At 44.0% G+C, this 20,710-nt stretch overlaps 1 protein-coding gene across 2 annotated transcripts in view; it reads left to right on the top strand.

The window, feature by feature from the left end:
- SLC24A1 (solute carrier family 24 (sodium/potassium/calcium exchanger), member 1) overlaps nucleotides 1–20,710 on the top strand; it is a 49,682-nt gene that overhangs the window by 9,877 nt on the left and 19,095 nt on the right. Inside the window, exons 2-3 of one of the 2 annotated variants that reach the window (XM_011940382.1) lie at nucleotides 1,993–2,093; nucleotides 7,088–9,103. In XM_011940382.1, the coding sequence (XP_011795772.1) occupies nucleotides 7,214–9,103 (1,890 nt within the window). In that variant the 5' untranslated portion in view covers nucleotides 1,993–2,093; nucleotides 7,088–7,213. Of the gene's footprint in view, nucleotides 1–1,992; nucleotides 2,094–5,068; nucleotides 5,230–7,087; nucleotides 9,104–20,710 lie in introns of those variants that run through there. The other variant, XM_011940381.1, reaches the window with a different exon arrangement.

Below are 20,710 nucleotides of genomic sequence, written 5' to 3'. Positions count from 1 at the left end.
ATCTTGAATTAATTTTTGTGTCAGGTGTAAGGAAGGGATTCAGTTTCAGCTTTCTACATATGGCTAGCCAATTTTCCAAGCACTATTTATTAAATAGGGAATCCTTTCCCCATTTCTTGTTTTTGTCAGGTTTGTCAAAGATCAGATGGTTGTAGATGTGTGGTGCTATTTCTGAGGCCTCTGTTCTGTTCTGTTGGTCTATCTATCTGTTTTGGTACCAGTACCATGCTGTTTTGGTTACTGTGGGCTGGTAGTATAGTTTGAAGTCAGGTAACATGATGCCTCCAGCTTTGTTCTTTTTGCTTAGGATTATCTTGGCAATGCAGGCTCTTTTTTGGTTCCATATGAATTTTAAAGTAGTTTTTTCCAATTCTGTGAAGAAAGTCATTGGTAGTTTGATGGGGATGGCATTGAATCTATAAATTACTTTGGGCAGTATGGCCATTTTCACGATATTGATTCTTCCTATCCATGAGCATAGCATATTCTTCCATTTGTTTGTGTTCTCTTTTATTTTGTTGAGCAATGGTTTGTAGTTCTCCTTGAAGAGGTCCTTCACATCCCTTGTAAGTTGTATTCCTAGGTATTTTATTTTCTTTGTAGAAATTGTGAACAGGAGTTCACTCATGGTTTGGCTCTGTTTGTCTGTTAATGGTGAACAGGAATGCTTGTGATTTTTGCACATTGATTTTGTATCCTGAGACTTTGCTGAAGTTGCTTATCAGCTCAAGGAGATTTTGGGCCAAGATGATGGGGTTTTTTAAATATACAATCATGTCATCTGCAAACAGGGACAATTTGACTTCCTTAGTTCCTAAATTGAATACCTTTATTTCTTTGTCTTGCCTGATTGCCCTGGCCAGAACTTCCAACACTATGTTGAATAGGAGTGGTGAGAGAGGGCATCCTTGTCTTGTGCCGGTTTTCAAAGGGAATGCTTCCAGTTTTTGCCCATTCAGTATGATATTGGCTGTGGGTTTGCCATAAATACTTCTTTTACTAGAGACAGGGTCTTGTTATGTTACCCAGGATGATCTTGAACTCCTGTTCTCAAGCAATCCTCTCTTCTCAGCCTCCCAAAGTGCTGGGATTACAGGAGTGCACCACTGCATCAGGCAAAATTCAAAGTTTCAAAATAGATGAAGTGAAAAATAAGCATTTGCTTTCTTAGAAGCAACCATACATATATCCGTGCCTCAAGTATGATTCTAGCCACTGGGTTAGAAAAGTGAAATATCAGAGTTGTTGTTTGTTTTTGTTCATTCTGTATCTATTGGTGATAGAAGTATAGCCATTTTTACATATGCTTTGCAAAATTGTCTCTACATATGTATGTACATATGTGTATGTATATACATATTATATATACTATATAATATAACATATATAATACTTTCTACCTAAATGCAACTATATTATATATACTGTTCTGCATCTGCTTTTATTGTTATTGATTTATTAATATATCTTGGGCATCACATTCATTCCTTTTAACTGCTATATATAATTGACTGTTGTAAAGATGTGCCATTATCATTTATGTAATCGGTTTCCTATTGACATTTAGATTTCAGTTTTTGCTACTACAAGCAAAGCTAGAAAGGGCCTGGTAGACTAATATAGGGGCTTTTTCTCCAATTGAGGTGGGAAGCCACTGGAAAGTCTGGCATATAGGAGGGACATTATCTGATATACAGTTTAACAAGGTCACTTGGGCTGCTATACCTGATTTACACATCCTTACCAGTATCTTTGTTGGCATTGGGTGTTATTTAAATTTCTCACTCTTTGTCAGCTTACAGGAAAAAAAAAAAGGTATCTTGCTGTGCCTCAGTCATAATTCCTTTATAAAGTCAGATTTGACATGGGAGTTTTACTTAGTGGGCTGTTTCTCTTACTTTGAGGGGCTTTGTGAATCGTACTGGGACTGTGTGGTTTCCTGCTTGGCCACACTGAAGTCCTCTGAAATCACCTCTCTGACCTTTTCTCTAGGCCTCTGGCCTCTCCAGAAGGGCACTTGGCTGTAAGGATGAAATCCTGTCTCTGAGCTGCACTCAGTGTGAAGTGCCACCACCTGCATCTCCCTGTCTCAGGTATGGTTCTAGCCACTGGCTTGTAAAGATGTGTCATAGGATGTTCGGGGACTTATTTTGTTGTTTTCCACCAGTGACAACTATACAGCCATTTTTAATCCTATAAACAATATAATATGCACAAATAAAACAATAGAAACAAAAGGCCTTAGGCCATGACATTATACAGGTTGGACAGATCAAAGTGCTTTTCCACAGATTCTCTCACTGTTACTCTAATAGCAATTCCATGAGGAAGCTTGTCTTTCCTGGTTTCATAAATGAGGAACCTGAGAATGAGAGACCTTAGGCTTGCTCCTCGTCAGACTTGTTACTTTATTAGAGGTTTCAAAGCAGTACCTGTAGGTTAAATTCAGCCCTCAGACTCATTTGTTTGCTTCTTAATATTTTTAAATTGTTTGACATTGGAATACCTATCGGTGGGTCACTTATTCTCTGTCCAGAAATAGCCCCCAGCACTCCCCAGTTACTTAGAAAATGATTGATGTAACTTATTTTTAAATCTACCCAGCACCTAAAGGCATTAAAATTTGCAACCCATCAATGCTTGCTGTTTGCCAGATTAAAAAAAAAAAAACAAAAGAAATAAAATTTGCGACCCTTTCAAATCTTGTCTACTTTCCACTGTACAACTGTAGAGTCGGTTGCAACTCCTGATGTAGGCCCAGAAATAAACCAGCCTTAGCCACAAACCCTCCATGTCAGATGAAAAGTCTCGTTCCCTCTTCTTTCTATTTTAATAAAAGTTAGGAAAGGCCTAGAGCTTTCGAGGGCAAGGAAAGGCCTCCTTGCTGTCCTGCCAAACCTCTAAGATCTGCCTTTCTCATCCCCTTATTGTATCATGAGGGTCAGAGCCAGATCTGCCCCATCAGTTCTTCCATCCTGTTCCAGGGGAAGGTATAAAATGAGGCAATTTTATAGAGCAAAGCAGATCAGCTTCTGCTTCTCAGTGGTGCTGGCCATTCTCCAGCCATTTGCTTTCAAAAGGTCATGAACTTTTCGAGTGGGCATTCCCCTCTCCATCCCCTCAGGGGCCCCATTTCTGAGCATCTTCCTCACTGGGTTATGCTTTTTATATTTAATATATATTAAATATATTTAATTTAATAAATATGTTTATAATATAAATAAATATATAAATTAAATATATTTAATAAATAAATTTACTTATAAATAAATAAATTTGTTTATCAAATACATTCATTGTTTGCCAGGCACTGTTCTGGGCTCTGGGGATTCAGTGATGAATAAGACAGGCAAGGTCCCTGTCTTCTTGGAGTTCACCTGCTCTAGTAAGAGTTGTACTAATTAATCAGGTGATTGCACAAATAAATGCACAGTAGAACGTTGTAACAGTGAAATGCATGGAGACCTGCTGACCCCTCTAACACAATCTGATTGTGATACCTAAAAGCAGAATAACAACAACAATAGTACCCGGCATTGTTAATATGTTTTACAAATTAATTAATCCCCACAACAACGCTATCAAACAGGTAATGTCATTATCATCCTCATTTTACAGGATGAGAGGTTTATAGCAATTGAGAAGTTAAATAACTTGTCTAAACTCACATGGCTAGTACAGAGGATGCTTCCATTCTTGGTTGAGCAGCCAAATTTCCTGCTGAATTTCAAAATGTGCCAGAATCCCATGATAATAAGACAGAAGAAGCTGTGTTTACCCCCAACAGGTAGGATTTAGGTTAGACTCCAGGAAGAACTCCTTGGCAACATTTATGAACATATGAGAGAAAGGAATCACTTTTCTGAGGATTTCCTTCTCCCCTGCATTTTTTATATTGAATAAACAACATTATAAATGTAGAGGAGTTGTTTCAGAAAAAAAGATCACTCATTTTACTTTGTGAATTATGTTCTTTTTTTCATCTTTCTGGGCCAGTTTGAGACTGTGTTATACAGTGGCATGAAAAGGGAAAGAACTAGGTTTGGTTCTGCCCACAGCAGCATAAAGGCAAGGACGTGGAACTAGCAGACCTTAGGCCCTGACCCCAGGCTTCCAACATCCAGAGTGACCCCAGCATACTCAGAGATGAAGCCAGCTCTTCCACAGTGGGTGGGCACTCCTGTAGACTTCAGCAGAGGGATCTGGTGACCTTCTTACTATTCCAGGCCACTCAAGGTGAAGCAGGGCAGAGGTGAGGCTGTGAGGATTACCTGCTGCTATTTCAGATGAAAGTAACCCAAAGCATCACGCACCCAGGTACTCTGGAGGAAACAGGAAATGGAGAAAGGGACAGTCAGTAAATATCAGGCCGAGTTAGCTGAATGATTGAAATGGCTTCCAGATCAATGGTTAGGATGCTGAGATCCCTACTACCTTACCCTACTCCCACTTTGATCAGCTCCAAGTCATGGACTAGAGGTGCAGGGAGCTCAGTGTGCCAACTCCTCAGGTATCTTGGGATGTCCCAGCCTGCTCTGGGGAGATCCGTTAGTGCCCTCTACACCAAGAATTTCCTTTAGGCCTAATAAAATAGATTTCATGTATGAATTGCTTTGAAGTTTGCATGGTGTTTTCTCTATAATCTTTGTTTTTTATTTTGATTCTCACATTCACCTTACAGATAGGTAGGACAGATATTATTATCCCCACATTTACTTGTAGGTTACATTAGAATCACACAGCAGCAAGTCGAGCCTAATGCTAACTGAGGCCTTCTGATCTCTTAAGTCCCAGGCACCTTCTGAATCTTTCCAAAACTTTCCACCATCTAAGCATGGAAACCCTAGACCACCTGTCATTCTCATAGCTTAGAAACGAGTTTGAGAAATCTCCCCAGTTCCTCCACTGACTTTGCAGGCCCACAGTGAGCCCATCTGTGTCCCTGGTGGAAGGCCCACTCTCTCAGGCTTGGTCAGGCGCACTGGGACCCAGAACTTGTGCAATGCCCTGATAAGCTTCTTAGAGGAGGTGGGTATTAGCCACGATCGGATATTCTTCCCCTGAGCTGCCCTTCACACCCGACCCTGCCTTGAATTAGGATTCCATAGGAGAGCTGGGGGCAGGAGAATGGGGTGTTCCTTGCTGTCCAGCTTCAGATCCACTCTTTGAGATCTTGGATTCTGACGAGTTTCCAGAGCTGAGAAGACAGCCAGATGCCAAGATCTGAAGGTAAATGATGTAATTAGGTAGGAGTGATCAGCTGGGGTGCCAGCTCAGCTCTGTTACGTAACACAGGAACATCAGAAAGAGAGAGACCTTCTGAAATTTCTGTTGGAGATACGAGTGGGCTTGCTGCAAAGTGTTGAGTTCATGGCAAGGATCGAGGGGCTGCAGGGAGATAGTGGAAAGAAAATTACAGAAATCAGGGACAAAGAAGGAAGTTCACTTATTCCTACTTCTCCTTTTGCTTGTCCCTCTCTTGCTTTTTAAGACAAGCGCTTTTGCATGTCCAATTAGTGTGGCATGCAAGAAAGAAGGGGGAGTTAGGAGGCTCATCTGTTTGGCTACTCACTAACTGTGTGATGTTAAGCAAGTTACATCTCCCCTCTGGACCTCTGTGTTTTCACATCTCAGACGAGGAGTTGTACCAGACAGATTCCATGGGTTACTCAGCTCACTTCTAATATATCATATGCAAAACCAATCATTTCCAGTTATTGTTTTGTAGTAGTGTGTGGACATTAATTAGAGATTTAATAAATACTTACTTGGGCTGGGCCTCAATACCCTTCTTTATAAAATGAGGATTCTTTGTGGGCCTTTCATGTTCTTCCCTCCTTCATTCTTGTGTAAAACTAACCTTTCCGTTCAGTGCTTTTCTTTTTTTTTTTTTTTCCTTTGAGACAGAGTTTTGCTCTGTTGCCCAGGCTGGAGTGCAATGGTGTGATCTCAGCTCACTGCAACCTCTGCCTGCCAGGTTCAAGCAATTCTCCTGTCTCAGCCTCCCGTGCACCTGGGATTACAGGCATGTGCCACCATGCCTGGCTAATTTTGTATTTTTAGCAGAGATGGGGTTTCACCATGTTGGCCAGGCTGGTCTTGAACTCCTGACCTCAAGTGATCTGCCCGCCTCAGCCTCTCAAAGTGCTGGGATTCCAGGCATGAGCCACCATGCCTGGCCTGTTCAATGCTTTTCATATGTTTTTACTCTCTCAACATTCCCCTGACACTGTTATTGTTCATATTTTAATTTAATTTAAATTAAATTTAAAATATTATAACATGCACATGATAAAAAGGTCAAACTAATGGACTATACAGTGAGAATAAGCCGCCTTCTGACCTTTGATCCTCAGTTTCCCTTCCCCAGTTGTCCTTCCAGAGATTATATTTGCATAACCAATATATATGTTATCATGCCCATTTCACAGATGAGGCACCAAGGCTCAGCCTGTCCAGGATGACACAGCTGGTAAGCAGCAGAACGGGGAGTCTAGGCTTTCAACTCCATTTCCCATGATCCTCCCACCATGCTGTATTCTCTGGGAAGCTCTATAACATTAACTTTTAAGCTTTGCCCACTCTGGATGGTGGAATTGTTTTAAGTCAATCCAGAAAAATACATGGAGCCTTAATGTCCCTGGCAATGCCCTCCACTACTGCCTCTTTTTGTCTATAGCTTAAAGCCATATCTCCCTACCTCCTTCCTGCCTTTGATAAGGTGAGACCTGTGGCCTGGCACCAGCTATGGATGACTGAGCTCCCAGCATCTTAGGCTTGGACCTGAAGAGTACTGGCAAATCTTTTGCTGAGAGCCCAGGGAGACTCCATAGAGCACTCCGGCCCCAGCTCAGGAACCTGGGCTGCTGGCAGGCCTACATAGTACAGAGGACCCCTAGGTACTCTTTCTTTTAAGAGTAGGCATTTTCCTCTGGAGCAGGGGACAGGAGTAGTTTACTCTTGCAAAGACCCCATGCATTATACTTTTGTGTTCCTGGGGCTTCTATTATCACTTTTTTCCATATGAGGCTGTTATGGATCCCAGATCTTCTCTTAGTGGTAAGTAATCTCTTTTTCTACCATCTAGGTTTGTGGATACCCCCTGGCTGGGCTTCATGGAGAAATCTTCTCTGATCACCAACCTGAATCCCAGAGTAGCTTCCATCTTAGGACAGAATGAGAGGCCTTCTGTAACCAGATATAACTGGCCAGCATGGGGAAATTGATCAGGATGGGGCCGCAAGATAGGCGGTTACTCCGGACAAAGCGGCTTCATTGGAGTCGCCTCCTCTTCCTACTGGGAATGTTGATCATCGGTTCTACCTACCAGCACCTTAGGAGACCCCGGGGCCTTTCCTCATTGTGGGCAGCAGTCTCTTCTCATCAGCCTGTAAAACTGGCCAGCCGGGACCTCCTCAGTGAAGAGATGATGATGGTGAGCAGCAACCCTCCAAAACCTAGCTCTGAAATGGGGGGCGAGATGCTGGTACCCCAAGCCTCAGTGGGCAGTGATGAAGCAACACTGAGCATGACAGTGGAGAATATTCCCAATATTCCTGAAAGGACAGCCAAGATGATCCCAACAACAACCAAGAATAATTATAGCCCAACAGCAGCAGGTACAGAAAGAAGGAAAGAAGACACCCCAACATCCAGGAGAACACTGACTTACTACACCTCAACTTCAAGCAGACAAATAGTAAAAAAGTATACCCCAACACCCACAGGAGAAATGAAGAGCTACAGCCCAACTCAAGTCAGGGAAAAGGTGAAGTATACTCCTTCCCCACGTGGTAGAAGAGTAGGCACTTACGCTTCATCCACATTCATGACAATGGAAACAAGCCATGCGACCACCCCCAGGACAACAGTGAAGGACAGTGACATTACAACAACCTATAAAATACTGGAAACCAACTCTCTTAAGAGAATAATGGAGGAAACCACCCCAACCACTCTCAAGGGAATGGTTGATAGCACCCCAACTTTTCTGACACATGAGGTAGAAACAAATGTCTTGACTTCTCCAAGGAGCATCGTGGAAAAAAACAATCTGTCTCCCCCCAGAAGAGTGGAAAGTAACAGCTCAGCCCATCCCTGGGGGTTAGTGGGAAAGAACAACCTGAAGACTCCCCAGGGAACAGTCCTGACGCATACCCCAGCCACCTCTGAGGGGCAGGTGACAATAAGCACCATGACAGGCAGCAGCCCATCAGAAACCAAAGCCTTCACTGCTGCCTGGAGTGTTAGGAATCCCTCACCGAGGACCAGTGTGTCAGCCATCGAAACAGCCCCAGCCACAGTCTGGAGGCTGGCAAAGAAACCTTACACAGCACCCAGCACCTCAACAACCCACACGGTCAGGGCAAAGCTGTCCACGCAGGTCCATCACTGTGTGGTTGTGAAGCCAACCCCAGCCATGCCCACCACTCCCTCCCCAAGCCTCACAACGGCCCTGTTCCCAGAGGAGCTCAGTCCCAGTCCCTCAGTGCTGCCTCCCATCTTGCCAGACCTCCCCCCGAAGGGAGAGTACCCCCCAGATCTGTTCAGTGTGGAGGAGCGGCGGCAGGGCTGGGTGGTCCTGCACATTTTTGGCATGATGTATGTGTTTGTGGCCTTGGCCATTGTTTGCGATGAGTACTTCGTTCCAGCCCTAGGTGTCATCACAGACAAGCTGCAGATCTCCGAGGATGTGGCAGGCGCCACATTCATGGCTGCTGGAGGCTCTGCCCCTGAGCTCTTCACCTCCCTCATCGGTGTCTTCATTTCCCACAGCAACGTGGGCATCGGTACCATTGTGGGCTCTGCTGTGTTCAACATTCTCTTTGTCATTGGCACTTGTTCCCTCTTCTCCCGAGAGATCCTCAACCTCACCTGGTGGCCCTTATTCCGTGATGTCTCCTTCTACATCCTTGACCTGATGATGCTCATCCTCTTCTTCCTGGACAGCCTTATTGCCTGGTGGGAGAGCCTGCTGCTGCTGCTGGCCTATGCCTTCTATGTGTTCACCATGAAGTGGAACAAGCAAATCGAGGCCTGGGTGAAGGAGCAGCTCAGCAGGAGGCCAGCGGCTAAGGTCATGGCCTTAGGAGACCTCAGCAAGGTAAGGACAAATTGGCTCAGGCTTCTCTAGCCCCTTTGACATGAAAGGATGTGGCGAAGCCAGGACCTGAAGAGAAGGTGCTGGATCAGACCTCAAGAGATGAATGCTCTGGTTCCCTTACTATTTATTCAACATTTATAGAGTACCTATTCTCTGCCAGGCACTGTGCTGGGGCCTTTGTAAGCATTACATTGGCTCAACCCTTAATCACCCAATAAACTGGTCATATTATGATCCCCATTTGCAGGAAAGGAAACTGAAGCCTAAAGACGTTAAACGACATGTTCAAGGTCACACAGCAAATAGGCAGCGGAACCAAGATTTGAGCTCGGGTTGGTATGACCAGGTGTTTGGAAATGACATTTGAGCTGGGCTTTGGAGAATGTCCAAGAAGATGCCAGGAGAGGAAAAATGATAATCTTTTCCATGTGCATGGCATTCAGGGTTTAGCTAGCACCCTCATTTTCATTTAATCCCGTTAGTTCACATTCCAGACTTGGATGGGGTCTGAGAAGGGGGAGGCTTTTATATTTTTGTTTTGTTCTGAAAATATTAGACAAGATGGGAGCTCTGTTCACCCACTGACAAGCTAGTCCTGGGGGCAGAGCCCCTCTCTCTGTGCGCATTGGAGACCAGACACCAGGAGCACCAATCCTGGGGCTTTCTCCTGACCCTTGAGTTCCTTTCCAAGAACGTCTCTGCCCACTTGAGGGACCTTCCTGTTAAATTCATTGGATGATTCAATAACCTGGAAGATGATTAATTGCAGGAGTGATCTCTGAAAATTCATTCCAAAATTTTTTGGGTTTTTTGGGTTGGGAGTAACTGGGACTACAGGCACATACCACCACACCCAGATCATTCCAAGTTTTTTGTTCCTTGAGACTCTAAAGTGAGGGTACCTTAGGGAACACATACCCCACTTCTCTCCTGCTCCTAAAGGGTGAGTTTGGGTAAGGGTTGGCTCACAGCCTGCCTATTCCAGGTCTCAGAGAAGCCGCTGGTGTGAGCAGAATTTTGCATGCAGAGTGGAAGGACTTAGCTACTTAATCCAGTGCAGTTTTGATGAGTGAGCAGGATGGAGACCAAACTCAGCAATGTGTCTGTGAGATATGTGAGGCAAGGGAGATTAAATGCACTTCCTTTAGACTTTTCAGATAACATGTTGTTCTGGCCAAAGCATGGAACAGAGAGCCAGGAAACCTGGGTTCTAATCTGATTCTGCCTCTAATGGATTGTGTGACCATAGACAGGTCCTTTGCCCTCGCTGGGAGAAATGATAGAATCCAACTAATCGCTGAAAGATCCCGTCTAACTCTAGCATTCTATGATAATGTCCCATGTCCAAGTGAGTTCAGTTCTGTCAGGACCCAACGCAATGGTTATGTGTCTGATCTGGTCAATTGAGCTTCTATTGTGTCATTTGCAGATGGTCCAAAAAGGAAATATCCTGCCCAGGGTCATGCAGCCAGCAGGTATCAGAACTGGAACAGGAACCCAGTCTCCTAACTCCCCATTCAGTGCTATTTCCCACCAGACTATCCTCCATGAAGCCAAAGACTTCAAAAAGAAAGAGAGGCTTAGAGCATTACAGAATTTAATACAAGGAAACAGGAACCTCTCTCCTAATGCAGTTCTTAGGGCAGGCCTTGCTAAGTTCTCAGGAGTGGCCATGAAGTCCTGGTATTCTCCTCTGAAGAAAATGCCTAATACTTTGGTGTACAACAGGCCAGCAGTTTCCAAAGTGCCTCTGACTTGCTTCCTAGTCCCTCATAATAATTCTGCTTTTATTTAAACTCTACAAACTCTGAACTTTCCATTTGATCTGAGTTAGACCATCAAAGCAAAGCTTGTGGGACAAATGAAGCATAATCATGATTTCAAAAGAGAATACATAACCTACTGAAGGGACTCTTCGAGGGCTTTAGTAGCAACTCCTTGCCAATTAGTAAGCACAGGGATGATTACATCTCTGTTCTTATTTGTCAAAATAGATCCAGTATGAATTTTTTTTTTTAAGAGACAGGGTCTTGTTCTGTTGCCCAGGCTGGAGTACACTGGTGCACTCATAACTCACTGCAGCCTAGAACTCCTGGGCTCAAGCAGTCCCCACCTCAGCCTCCCTAGTAGCTGGGATGTGCCACCATGCCCAGCTAATTTTTAATATTTTGTAGAGATGGGCACCTCACCATGTTGCCAGGCTGGTCTTAAACTCCTGATCTTAAGTGATCCTCCTGCCTCAGCTTCCCAAATTGCTGAAATTACAGTCATGAACCACCACACCTGGCCCCTTTAGCATTTTTTAAATGTCATCACCCCTTCAAGGATGCCTTATTTCCTTTTAACCAGATCATAAGTCTGGTCACTTCAGGCTTATCACTGCCACTAAATGGGGAACTAATTTTTGTACCTCCTAAAGGGCCAAGCCCAGTGTCTTGTTCTTAGAAGAAGTTCCATAAGTATTTAGTTCAGTTTCCTCAGGGAATCCTAAAAGTTCCAGAACTCCAGTTTAGTGAGACAAAGGAGTCAGGGGTTGAGAATCCATGCTTACAGAGAGCCTATTCCATACATACATTGTCTTAACAATTTCTCATAAAACCATACAAGGAATAGATTGCCTTCATCTTGCAGATGAGGAAACTGAGGCTCAGAGAGGATAATTAACTCAGCCAAAGTTACACAGCTACTTGGTGATCCTTACCATTGATCAGGAATCACTATGTTTGGGTTTTAAGCCACGTTCCACTGCTGACTATTCCTGTTACCCTGGGCAAGTCAATGCAATACAACAAACCGTTATTATTAAGTTAAATGAAAGCCAGTGTGGGAAATAAAAAGATTGTATCTAGTAGAAGGAACAAGCCTAGAGAAGATTAACTGCAGTGAAGTGAACCCTGGGCAAAATGCTACAAAGTTACTTTGCTTTTCAAACAGGCCTTAGGTTGCTCATCTGTAAAGTGAATGGATGAGCTATGCAGAAGTTGGCAAACTTTTTCTGTAAAAGTCCAGACAGTAAATATTTTAGGATTTGCAAGCCATATAGTCTCTGTCAAAGCTACTGAACTCTGTCCTTGTAGTGTGAAAGCAGCTACAGATAATAAATAAACTAATTGGAATGGCCACGTGGTATTTTACTAAGAGCAACATATTTGCAGGTATTCTTCTTCCTGAGCAACTTGGAAACATACAATCAGCAGAGAACAATCCATTTTATTACTGGATATTCACCCACCTGATAGCTGTTGAATTTCTGAGCTCAACAGCTCAGAATCTGAGGATCTTTCACTTTACTGTTTATTCTGCCCTGATTATCTAGAATAAGGATAAAGGTGTTGTAGGAGTGATTCTAATCAGAATTTACTTAAGAATATTTCCAGAAAAAAATAAAGGACTTAGCATCAAACATAGACATATAGTAAGTATTTTAGAGTCTCACTTTTGACACTGGCTGAAAAAATTCAAAGCTAAAAATATTTTGGACAATATTGTCAGACTGACATGTATGGGTTTGTGGATGCCTTTTATGACCCCAATAAGGAAATGGTAAATGTTTGCGTAGTTATCAACATAGTCTAACTCTGAGCACAGGCTCTCTCTCTGAAACTTGGTTTTCAAGTATACTTGGTTTTGAAGCTCTCAGTGTATTTGTTCTGGCCAAAAATGATAAATCTCTGATATGCCTTGACCATGCATAGTCACGGAAAGCCAACAGACAGCAAAGCGGAGGCACTAGGCTGGCTGAAAAGCCTTATTGGTATTTGAAGGACAGCAGGGGCCCTTTTTTATACTTGACTAGATTAGCCAGGAAGCACCAGCCATCTGCATGAGGTGTATGATTAGCAAGACAGTCCTGTGGAAAGCAAATGGCAAAAAGGTATGCAAAGCAGAGAAAAGAGCCTAGTTGGGGCTCCTTTGGGAGCTCCATATCCATACTCTTCCCTCTAGAATACTCCTGGGGAAAAGTCTGCCACTCTCTCTTAAATGCACTGGGGGCTATTTTCATCTTGGAAGCACTTATTTATTTATTTATTTATTTTTGAGACAAGGTCTTGCTCTGTCACCCAGGCTGAAGTGCAGTGGCGCAAGCACGACTCACTACAGCCTTGACCTCCCAGACTCAGGCAATCTCCCTCCTCAGCCTCCTGAGTAGCTGGGACTACATGTGCATGCCACCACACCCAGCTAATTTCAAAAACTTTTTGTAGAGAAGGTGGGGGGTGGGGAGGATATGGGGGTGTGTCTCACTATGTTACTCAGGTTGGTCTCAAACTCCTAGCTTCAAGCAATCCTCTCACCTTGACCTCCCAAAGTGCTGGGATTACAGGTGTGAGCCACCGCACCTGGTCCCTGGCAGGATTTTAAAAATTAAACCAATCAACAAGACCTCAAGCAGACAAACCTGCTACCTGTTTAGGGACTGGTCCTCCCCTTTCTTATCAGGGTTGGCATTTATCCTAAGGGCTTCTATCAGTGACCTGTAGAGCCAGCTACCTGCTTTCGAGGCAAGGGGCTGTGTGCAGGAAGCAGCTGGAACTCACTGTGCTGCCAAAGGGCCCACCCTAGCCTGGGCTGAGGGGTTCCCTTCTTCGACTCTTTGAATAATAATCAGCTTCCCTCTAATTGTCAGGAAAAGATGGTAAGAGTAGAATGCTCAGTTTTAGGGTTTCTCTTCATAAAATTTTCTTAATCTTTTGGCCAGGTGTGGTGGCTCATGCCTGTAATCCCAGCACTTTGGGAGGCCGAGGTGGGTGGATCACTTGAGGCCAGGAGTTCAAGACCGGCCTGGCCAACAAGGTGAAACCTCATCTCTACTAAAAATACAAAAATTTGCCGGGCATGGTGGCACGCACCTGTAAGTGCAGTTTCTTGGGAGGTTGAGGCAGGAGAATTGCTGGAACCCAGGAGGTGTAGGTTGCAGTGAGCTGAGATCATGCCACTACACTCTGGCCTGGGCAACAGAGCAAAACTATGTCTCAGAACAAAACAAAACCAAAACCTAACCACAATATTAAAAAAATAAATCTTAAGCTTTCAATGTTCACCTGCTAGTGGGTGCTAGCAGATGACAAAATGGATGCATAAGAAACAAACAAATATTAACAGAAAAACTCAAACATCTGATCACATCTAGTTTAACAGTTTGTTGTTTTCATGGATATGTGTAAGCTTGTAGTTGAGATTTTACATGCATTCATACAACCCAGTAATATTTTCTCCTAGTGCATGTGATGGGATTCAATATGAAACTAGATATTCATGGTGTTCTACAGAGAACAGCATAATGTCTAGATGCTCTGCCACCTGAATTAGTTGGAAATACACAGCCAATAGAATTTTTTTTAGTGTGAGGGAGTGGACATATGGATGATAAACAAGTAAAATAAACTAAGATGTTAATTGCAGCATATGACAAGTGCTGTAAAGGAAATAAACACGGCATGTGATAGAGAGTGATTGTAAATAATAGTGGGCCCCCTTTAGTGAGGGAGAGTGGGGGAGGTCTCCTGGAGGATAATTTCAAGTAGAGATCTGCAGAATGAGAAGGGAAACCACCCCACGGCCTTTGACAAGAATTTCTGGAAGGGGGAACAGCATTTGCAAAAGCTCAGAGCTGGAAAAGAGAGCTTGGCACATTAGAGGAAAGAATAAAGGCCAGTGTGGTTAGTAATAGGGAGAGGGGTTCAGAATACCACTGGAGAAGAGGGTGGGAGCTATTGGTTTGGTGCAAAAGTAATCGTGGTTTTTGCCATTACTTTTGCTTTTAATGGCAAAAATCGCGATTACTTTTGCATCAACCTAATACTCCATGAAGGGCCCTGTGCATCAGATACAGAGTTTGGATTTTATTTTATTTTTATTTTTGAGACAAACTCTCACTCTGTCGCCAGGCTGGAGTGCAGTGGCGCGATCTCTGCTCATTGCAACCTCCACCTCCTGGGTTCAAGCGATTCTCCTGCCTCAGCCTCCCAAGTAGCTGGGGCTACAGGTGCACGCCACCACACCCAGCTAATTTTTGTATTTTTAGTAGAGACAGGGTTTCACTATGTTGGCCAGGATGGTCTCGATCTCTCAACCTTGGGATCTGCCTGCCTTGGCCTCCCAAAGTGCTGGGATTACAGTTGTGAGCCATCACGCCCAGCCTGGATTTTATTTCAAGCTCAACAGGTGAATGAAGTAATGAGAGTCTTCCCTAGCTGCTGAGTAGAGAATGAATTGTGGGTGTGCAAGAGTGGAAGCAGGGAGTCCAGTTAGGAGGCTGTTGTGGGCTGTTTATATGTGTATGTATTTGTGAATGTTTTAAGACAGAATTATCTGGACTTAGTGTGAGGTGGATATGGAAGGTGAGAGAATCAGGAAAATCAAGGATGCTGCTGAACTTTTTGGCTTGAGCAGCAGGGTGGATGGTAGTGCCATCCACTGAGAAAGAATAATAAGTTTAGGGAGACTCAAGAGTCCCCACTTTGGAATAGTGAGTTTGGGTGCTTAGGTCACTTCCAGGTGGGTATATCTGGGAGGCAGTGGCACAAATGAGTCTGAAGCCCAGGAACAAAGTCTGGGCTGGAAACAGAAAACTGTGAATCACCAACGAATGTATGGTAATTAAAATCAAGAATTGGCTGATGCTAATCTGAAAGAGAGATAGTCTGGGAGTAATCCCTCAAGAACCCCAACATTCATTCAGCAAACATTCATTGAACATCTTTGTATGAGGCCTGTGATAGGTCTGGCCTGTGATAGGTCTGAATAAAGCACAGTTCCAGCTCTCAAGGAGCTTAGTCTAATGGAGGAGGTGGAGTTAATCTAGGTTTTGTGGGGCCCGACACTCACTAAGAAAAAGAATATAAAACTATTGCCACAAAATTAGGTGCAAGCCTTGGAAGGGATTTGTGTAGGAGAGTGATGAGCCCTGAAGCTTAAGCTTCATCATCTCCATGGTAAATCCTTCTCAGTGGGAAAGGCAGATAAGTAAAGCAGTAGTTTACACTGTCATGTGTAATGGTATAGGTAAATGCTAAGGGATTTAGTACTGCAGAGGGCCGACATCTCAACAGACCAGAGGGTCAGGGAAGGCTTCCTAGGGGAGGGGATACTTAGGTGAATCTTGAAGGACAAGCAGGAATTCACTGACTATATAAGGGCTAGGGAGTCTCGTAGGCATGTGCAAAAACCAGAGAAATGAGAGGGCAAGAAGAGACTGTAGCCACCAGCTGCATACAGCTGTTGAGCCCTGGAAATGTGGCTAGTCCGATTCGTGATGTGCTATGAGTTTAATGATATACACTGGGTTTCAAAGCCTTGGTCTGAAAAAACGGATGTAAAACACCCCAATATTTGTAATATTAATTACATGTTGAAATTATATTTCAGGCATATCAGGTTAAAGTGCAATTATTAAAATAAATTTCACGGCAGGGCACACAGTGCCTCACTCCTGTAATTCCAGCACTTTGGGAGGCTGAGGTGGGTGGATCATCTGAGGTCAGGAGTTTGAGACCAGCCTGGTCAACATGGTGAAACCTCGTCTCTACTAAAAATACAAAAATTAGCCGGGCGTGGTAGCAGGCGCCTGTAATCCCAACTACTCGGGAGGCTGAGGCAGGAGAATCGCTTGAACCCGGGAGGCAGAGGTTGTGGTGAGCCGAGATCTCGCCACTGCACTCCAGCCTGGGTGACAGAGTGAGACTCCGTCTAAAAAAGTAAAAAAAATTAATTTCACTTGTTTCTTTTACTTTTAAAAAATGTGGCTACTAAAAAATTAAAATTACATATATGGCTTGCATTATATTTCTATTGGACAATACTGGACTGCAAGTAAGCAGGAGGCTGCGCTAAGTTAAGGAGTTTGGACTCTTACTGGGTGACAGTAGGGCTCCCAGTGTGTTGGGAGGGACATGATGTGCTTTGCTCAGAAACCCATTCTGGCTGAGGGGTGGTGAATGTACTGGAAGAGGAACAGATCAGAAGTCAGGAGGCTGTGCAGGACTGCAGGCAGGAGAGTGCAGAGACAAGGTGAAATGTGAGAACTCTCAGGAAGGAGGTCTGACGGCTAATTGGGTGTGGGCTGTGAGGGAGAGGGAGGAATTTGGGTAGACTTCTGGGTTTCCAGGATAGACAAATGGAGTGGATTGGGGTGTAATACTGTATTCAGTGAAGGGCTAAAGTGAAGTGCGTTCTACCTGAGAGAATCTGGGCAAAGGTAGGGCTCGGACAAGGGATTCAATAAATATTTGTTGAATAAATGTTTTTAAAAAACTTAAGACTAACATGTGTGGTTCAGGAAATGTGTTATGGATGGTCGAGAAGACGAATTGCTGTATCAGTGGGAAATAGCAAATGGAGGTCAGGAGGGCAAGCCATCTAGGGGCTACCATGGTTTGCCACCTGAAGTTCCTATAAACAGCTGCAAAGGATCCCATTGCTCATCTTCAGCAAGAGGCATGAAGACATCCTCTTCTGTTACCTCAGCCTCTTGCTAATTGTAGGAGAAGAAAGTGGGGGTAACTGGGCTGAAGAAAGAGCAGGGAGAATGTTGTGATGTGAGAGGTGAATGTGTTTGTGAAAAGTGCATATTCAGAAAGCACCTACTTGCCAGTGCTGTTACTGTTACATACGTGAACTCATGAGTAATAGCACTGGCAAGTAGGTGCTTTCTGAATATCCCCTTTTCAACATTTTGCCACACCCAAATGTTGACAAACATTCACGTCCATTTGCCTGAAATGTTGAAATATGAAATAGAGCCACGAGGGAATATAGATTTGACCTCATTTCCTTATTCATGCTTGGGAAAATAAATGGGATTTAGTAAAACCAAATCAAAAACACTAAAGAAAAAAAAAAAGAAAAAAAAGAAAAAACTGAAGGGAGATAAGATCAGGGTTCTAAACAAAAAGAAAAAAAAGAGAAGACAGGATTCTGTCACCATCTTTGTGAGTGTGGGTAAGTGATGGAATCATTCTGCATCTCAGTTTGCTCATCTAGCAAAATAGCTACAATAATATGAGTGTTGTCTATTTCACAGAGTTAGTCATATTAAATAAGAAAATGGATGTGAAAGACTTCAGAAAGTTAGAAGTGCATTCTGAAATTAGCCATGAACGATGAATCCTTAGAAAGGTATTTTGGCTTGACTAAATCTAAATGGCAGAGAAACCATTAGGGGTGTGCACCATGGGGCAAAGATCAGTCTCTCCTACCCCTCAGTGTACAGAACCTTCCACCCCTGAGTGTAGACGGGACCCTCACAGTTCTTTCTTTGCCTCTACAGAGAACTCTTGGCCAGGCGCAGTGGCTCATGCCTGTAATCCCAGCACCTTGGGAGGCCGAGGCGGGTGGATCACTAGGTCAGGAGATTGAGACCATCCCGACCAATATGGTGAAACCTGGTCTCTACTAAAAATACAAAAATTAGCTGGGCCTGGTGGCGCGCACCTGTAGTCCTAGCTACTTGGGAGGCTGAGGCAGGAGAATCACTTGAACCCGGGAGGCGGAGGTTGCAGTGAGCCGAGATCGTGCCACTGCACTCCAGCCTGGCGACAAAGTGAGACTCTGTCTCAAAAAAAAAAAAAAAAAAAAGAGAACTTTTTGGGTGTGGGTTAGATATGAGAAATAGTGAGATGGCTGGGCCAATGGGGTCAGTGCTGTAGCCTCTTATATCCCAGTAAACTTATAGGCGTATCATGAAAGAGTTGAGGGGATTTCTTAAAATGCGCAGTGCCCCCTTCATATGCAGATTTGTTGTTTATACTCTGTTTCGTTCATTTTTATGTTCATTCATTCATTTAGCAATGTGTATCCAAGCATTCAAACCTCCCCTAATCCTTCAAAGCTTACTCAAATTCTACCTACTTCAGAAAGCTTCCTTACCCATCCTAGTATAGCACCTATCTATGCCTTTTATTTCAGGAACCACATTCTTCTTTGTCATGCATCTGTGTTATCACTGGCCTCAATTTCTTTCTGGACACAGAATCCATGTCCTAAGCATCTTTGTATACCTAAAGCCACCAGAATAGCACCATATAAATAGTATAGCAGGTTCTCAGTAAATAAGAACTGAATGAATGAATAAGTTGGAGGGATAGGTGAGTGGCCCTAGATCAAGCACTATTTTCTGTATTTTCTGAGCTGAACAAAGAAGGGAGTGTAGCAAGTTCAGTTCTGGTTTAGCCATGGAGGTTGGTGGGGTGAGGGAAACAATGAGAAGGTAAAGACGATTGCTGAGGGCAGCCGTTTGTGATCCTGCTGCTTAAAGATAACACTAAAGGCTGGATGTGCTGGCTCACACCTGTGATCCCATCACTTTGTGGGGGTGAAGCACGAGGACTGCTTGACCCCAGGAGTTCGAGACCAGCCTGGACAGCACAGAGAGACCCAGTCTCTACAAAAAACAAAAAAAGTAGCCAGTCACTCACACCTGTAATACCAGCATTTTGGAAGGCAGACGTGGGTGAGTCACTTGAGCACAGTTTAAGACCAGCTTGGGCAACATGGTGAAACCCCATCTCTACAAAAAATACAAAACCTAGCTGGGTGTCATAGTACATGCCTGTAGTCCCAGCTACTTGGGAGGCTGAGGTGGGAAGATGGCTTGAGCCCAAGAGGTCAAGGCCACAATGAGCCATGATCATGCTATTCCACTCCAGCCTGGGCAACAGAGCAAAACTCTGTAAAAAAAATAATAAGGCTGAGCGCAGTGGCTCATGCTTGTAATCCCAGCACTTTGGGAGGCCAAGGCGGGTGGATCAACTGAGGTCAGGAGTTCAAGACCAGCCTGGCCAACATGGTGAAACCCCATCTCTACTAAAAATACAAAATTTAGCTAGATATGGTGGCAAACATCTGTAATCCCAGCTACTTGGGAGGCTGAGGCAGGAGAATCGCTTGAACCTAGGAGGGGAGGTTGCAGTGAGGTGATATTGCACCACTGCACTCCAGCCTGGGTGATAGAGACTCCGTCTGAAAATAATAATAATAATAATAATAATAAAACAAAAGCACTAAAGGTCACTTGGGAGTGTCTACTCATTCAGCTCACCTTTACTGAGTACCTCCTGTGCTCAGTAAGACACTGTGCCACAAGGAAGGGAAACAGAGATGACTGTAAGTTCATTACATGGCAAAAAAAAAAAAAAAAAAAGGTAGAGTCTACATGTAGCTGGTAGACAATTCATGCAGTGAAAAGTTAAACAGCGCTTTTTTTGAAAAAAGTTCAAGTGGTATTACAAGGCTGTGAGTGTAAAGTGGCAAGCCAGTGGTTCAGACAGTAAATACACAGGCTTAATGCTTCTTCATCTTAGATTGTCTAGGGCTGTCCCACTTCCCAGCTGGCTGCCCCATAGCTTTCCCAAAACACTAGCACTTACCTGAGCACACAGCTGATTTTAGTATCACAGAATGTGCTCACTGTTATACAGCTTTCCAGGAGAGAGGTATTGTAGTAAGCTGAAGGGAGGGTGGGAGGTGGCATGGAAGGGGCATTTGGGAAAGCTTCATACAAGAATTCACCCTACGGCCGGGCGCGGTGGCTCAAGCCTGTAATCCCAGCACTTTGGGAGGCCGAGACGGGCGGATCACGAGGTCAGGAGATCGAGACCATCCTGGCTA

The sequence above is a fragment of the Colobus angolensis genome, unplaced genomic scaffold, assembly GCF_000951035.1.
Source record: "Colobus angolensis palliatus isolate OR3802 unplaced genomic scaffold, Cang.pa_1.0 Scaffold19, whole genome shotgun sequence".
Taxonomy (NCBI): Eukaryota; Metazoa; Chordata; class Mammalia; order Primates; family Cercopithecidae; genus Colobus; species Colobus angolensis.
Note: the sequence above shows the minus strand (reverse complement) of the source record. Positions and strands in the feature narration are given on the sequence as shown.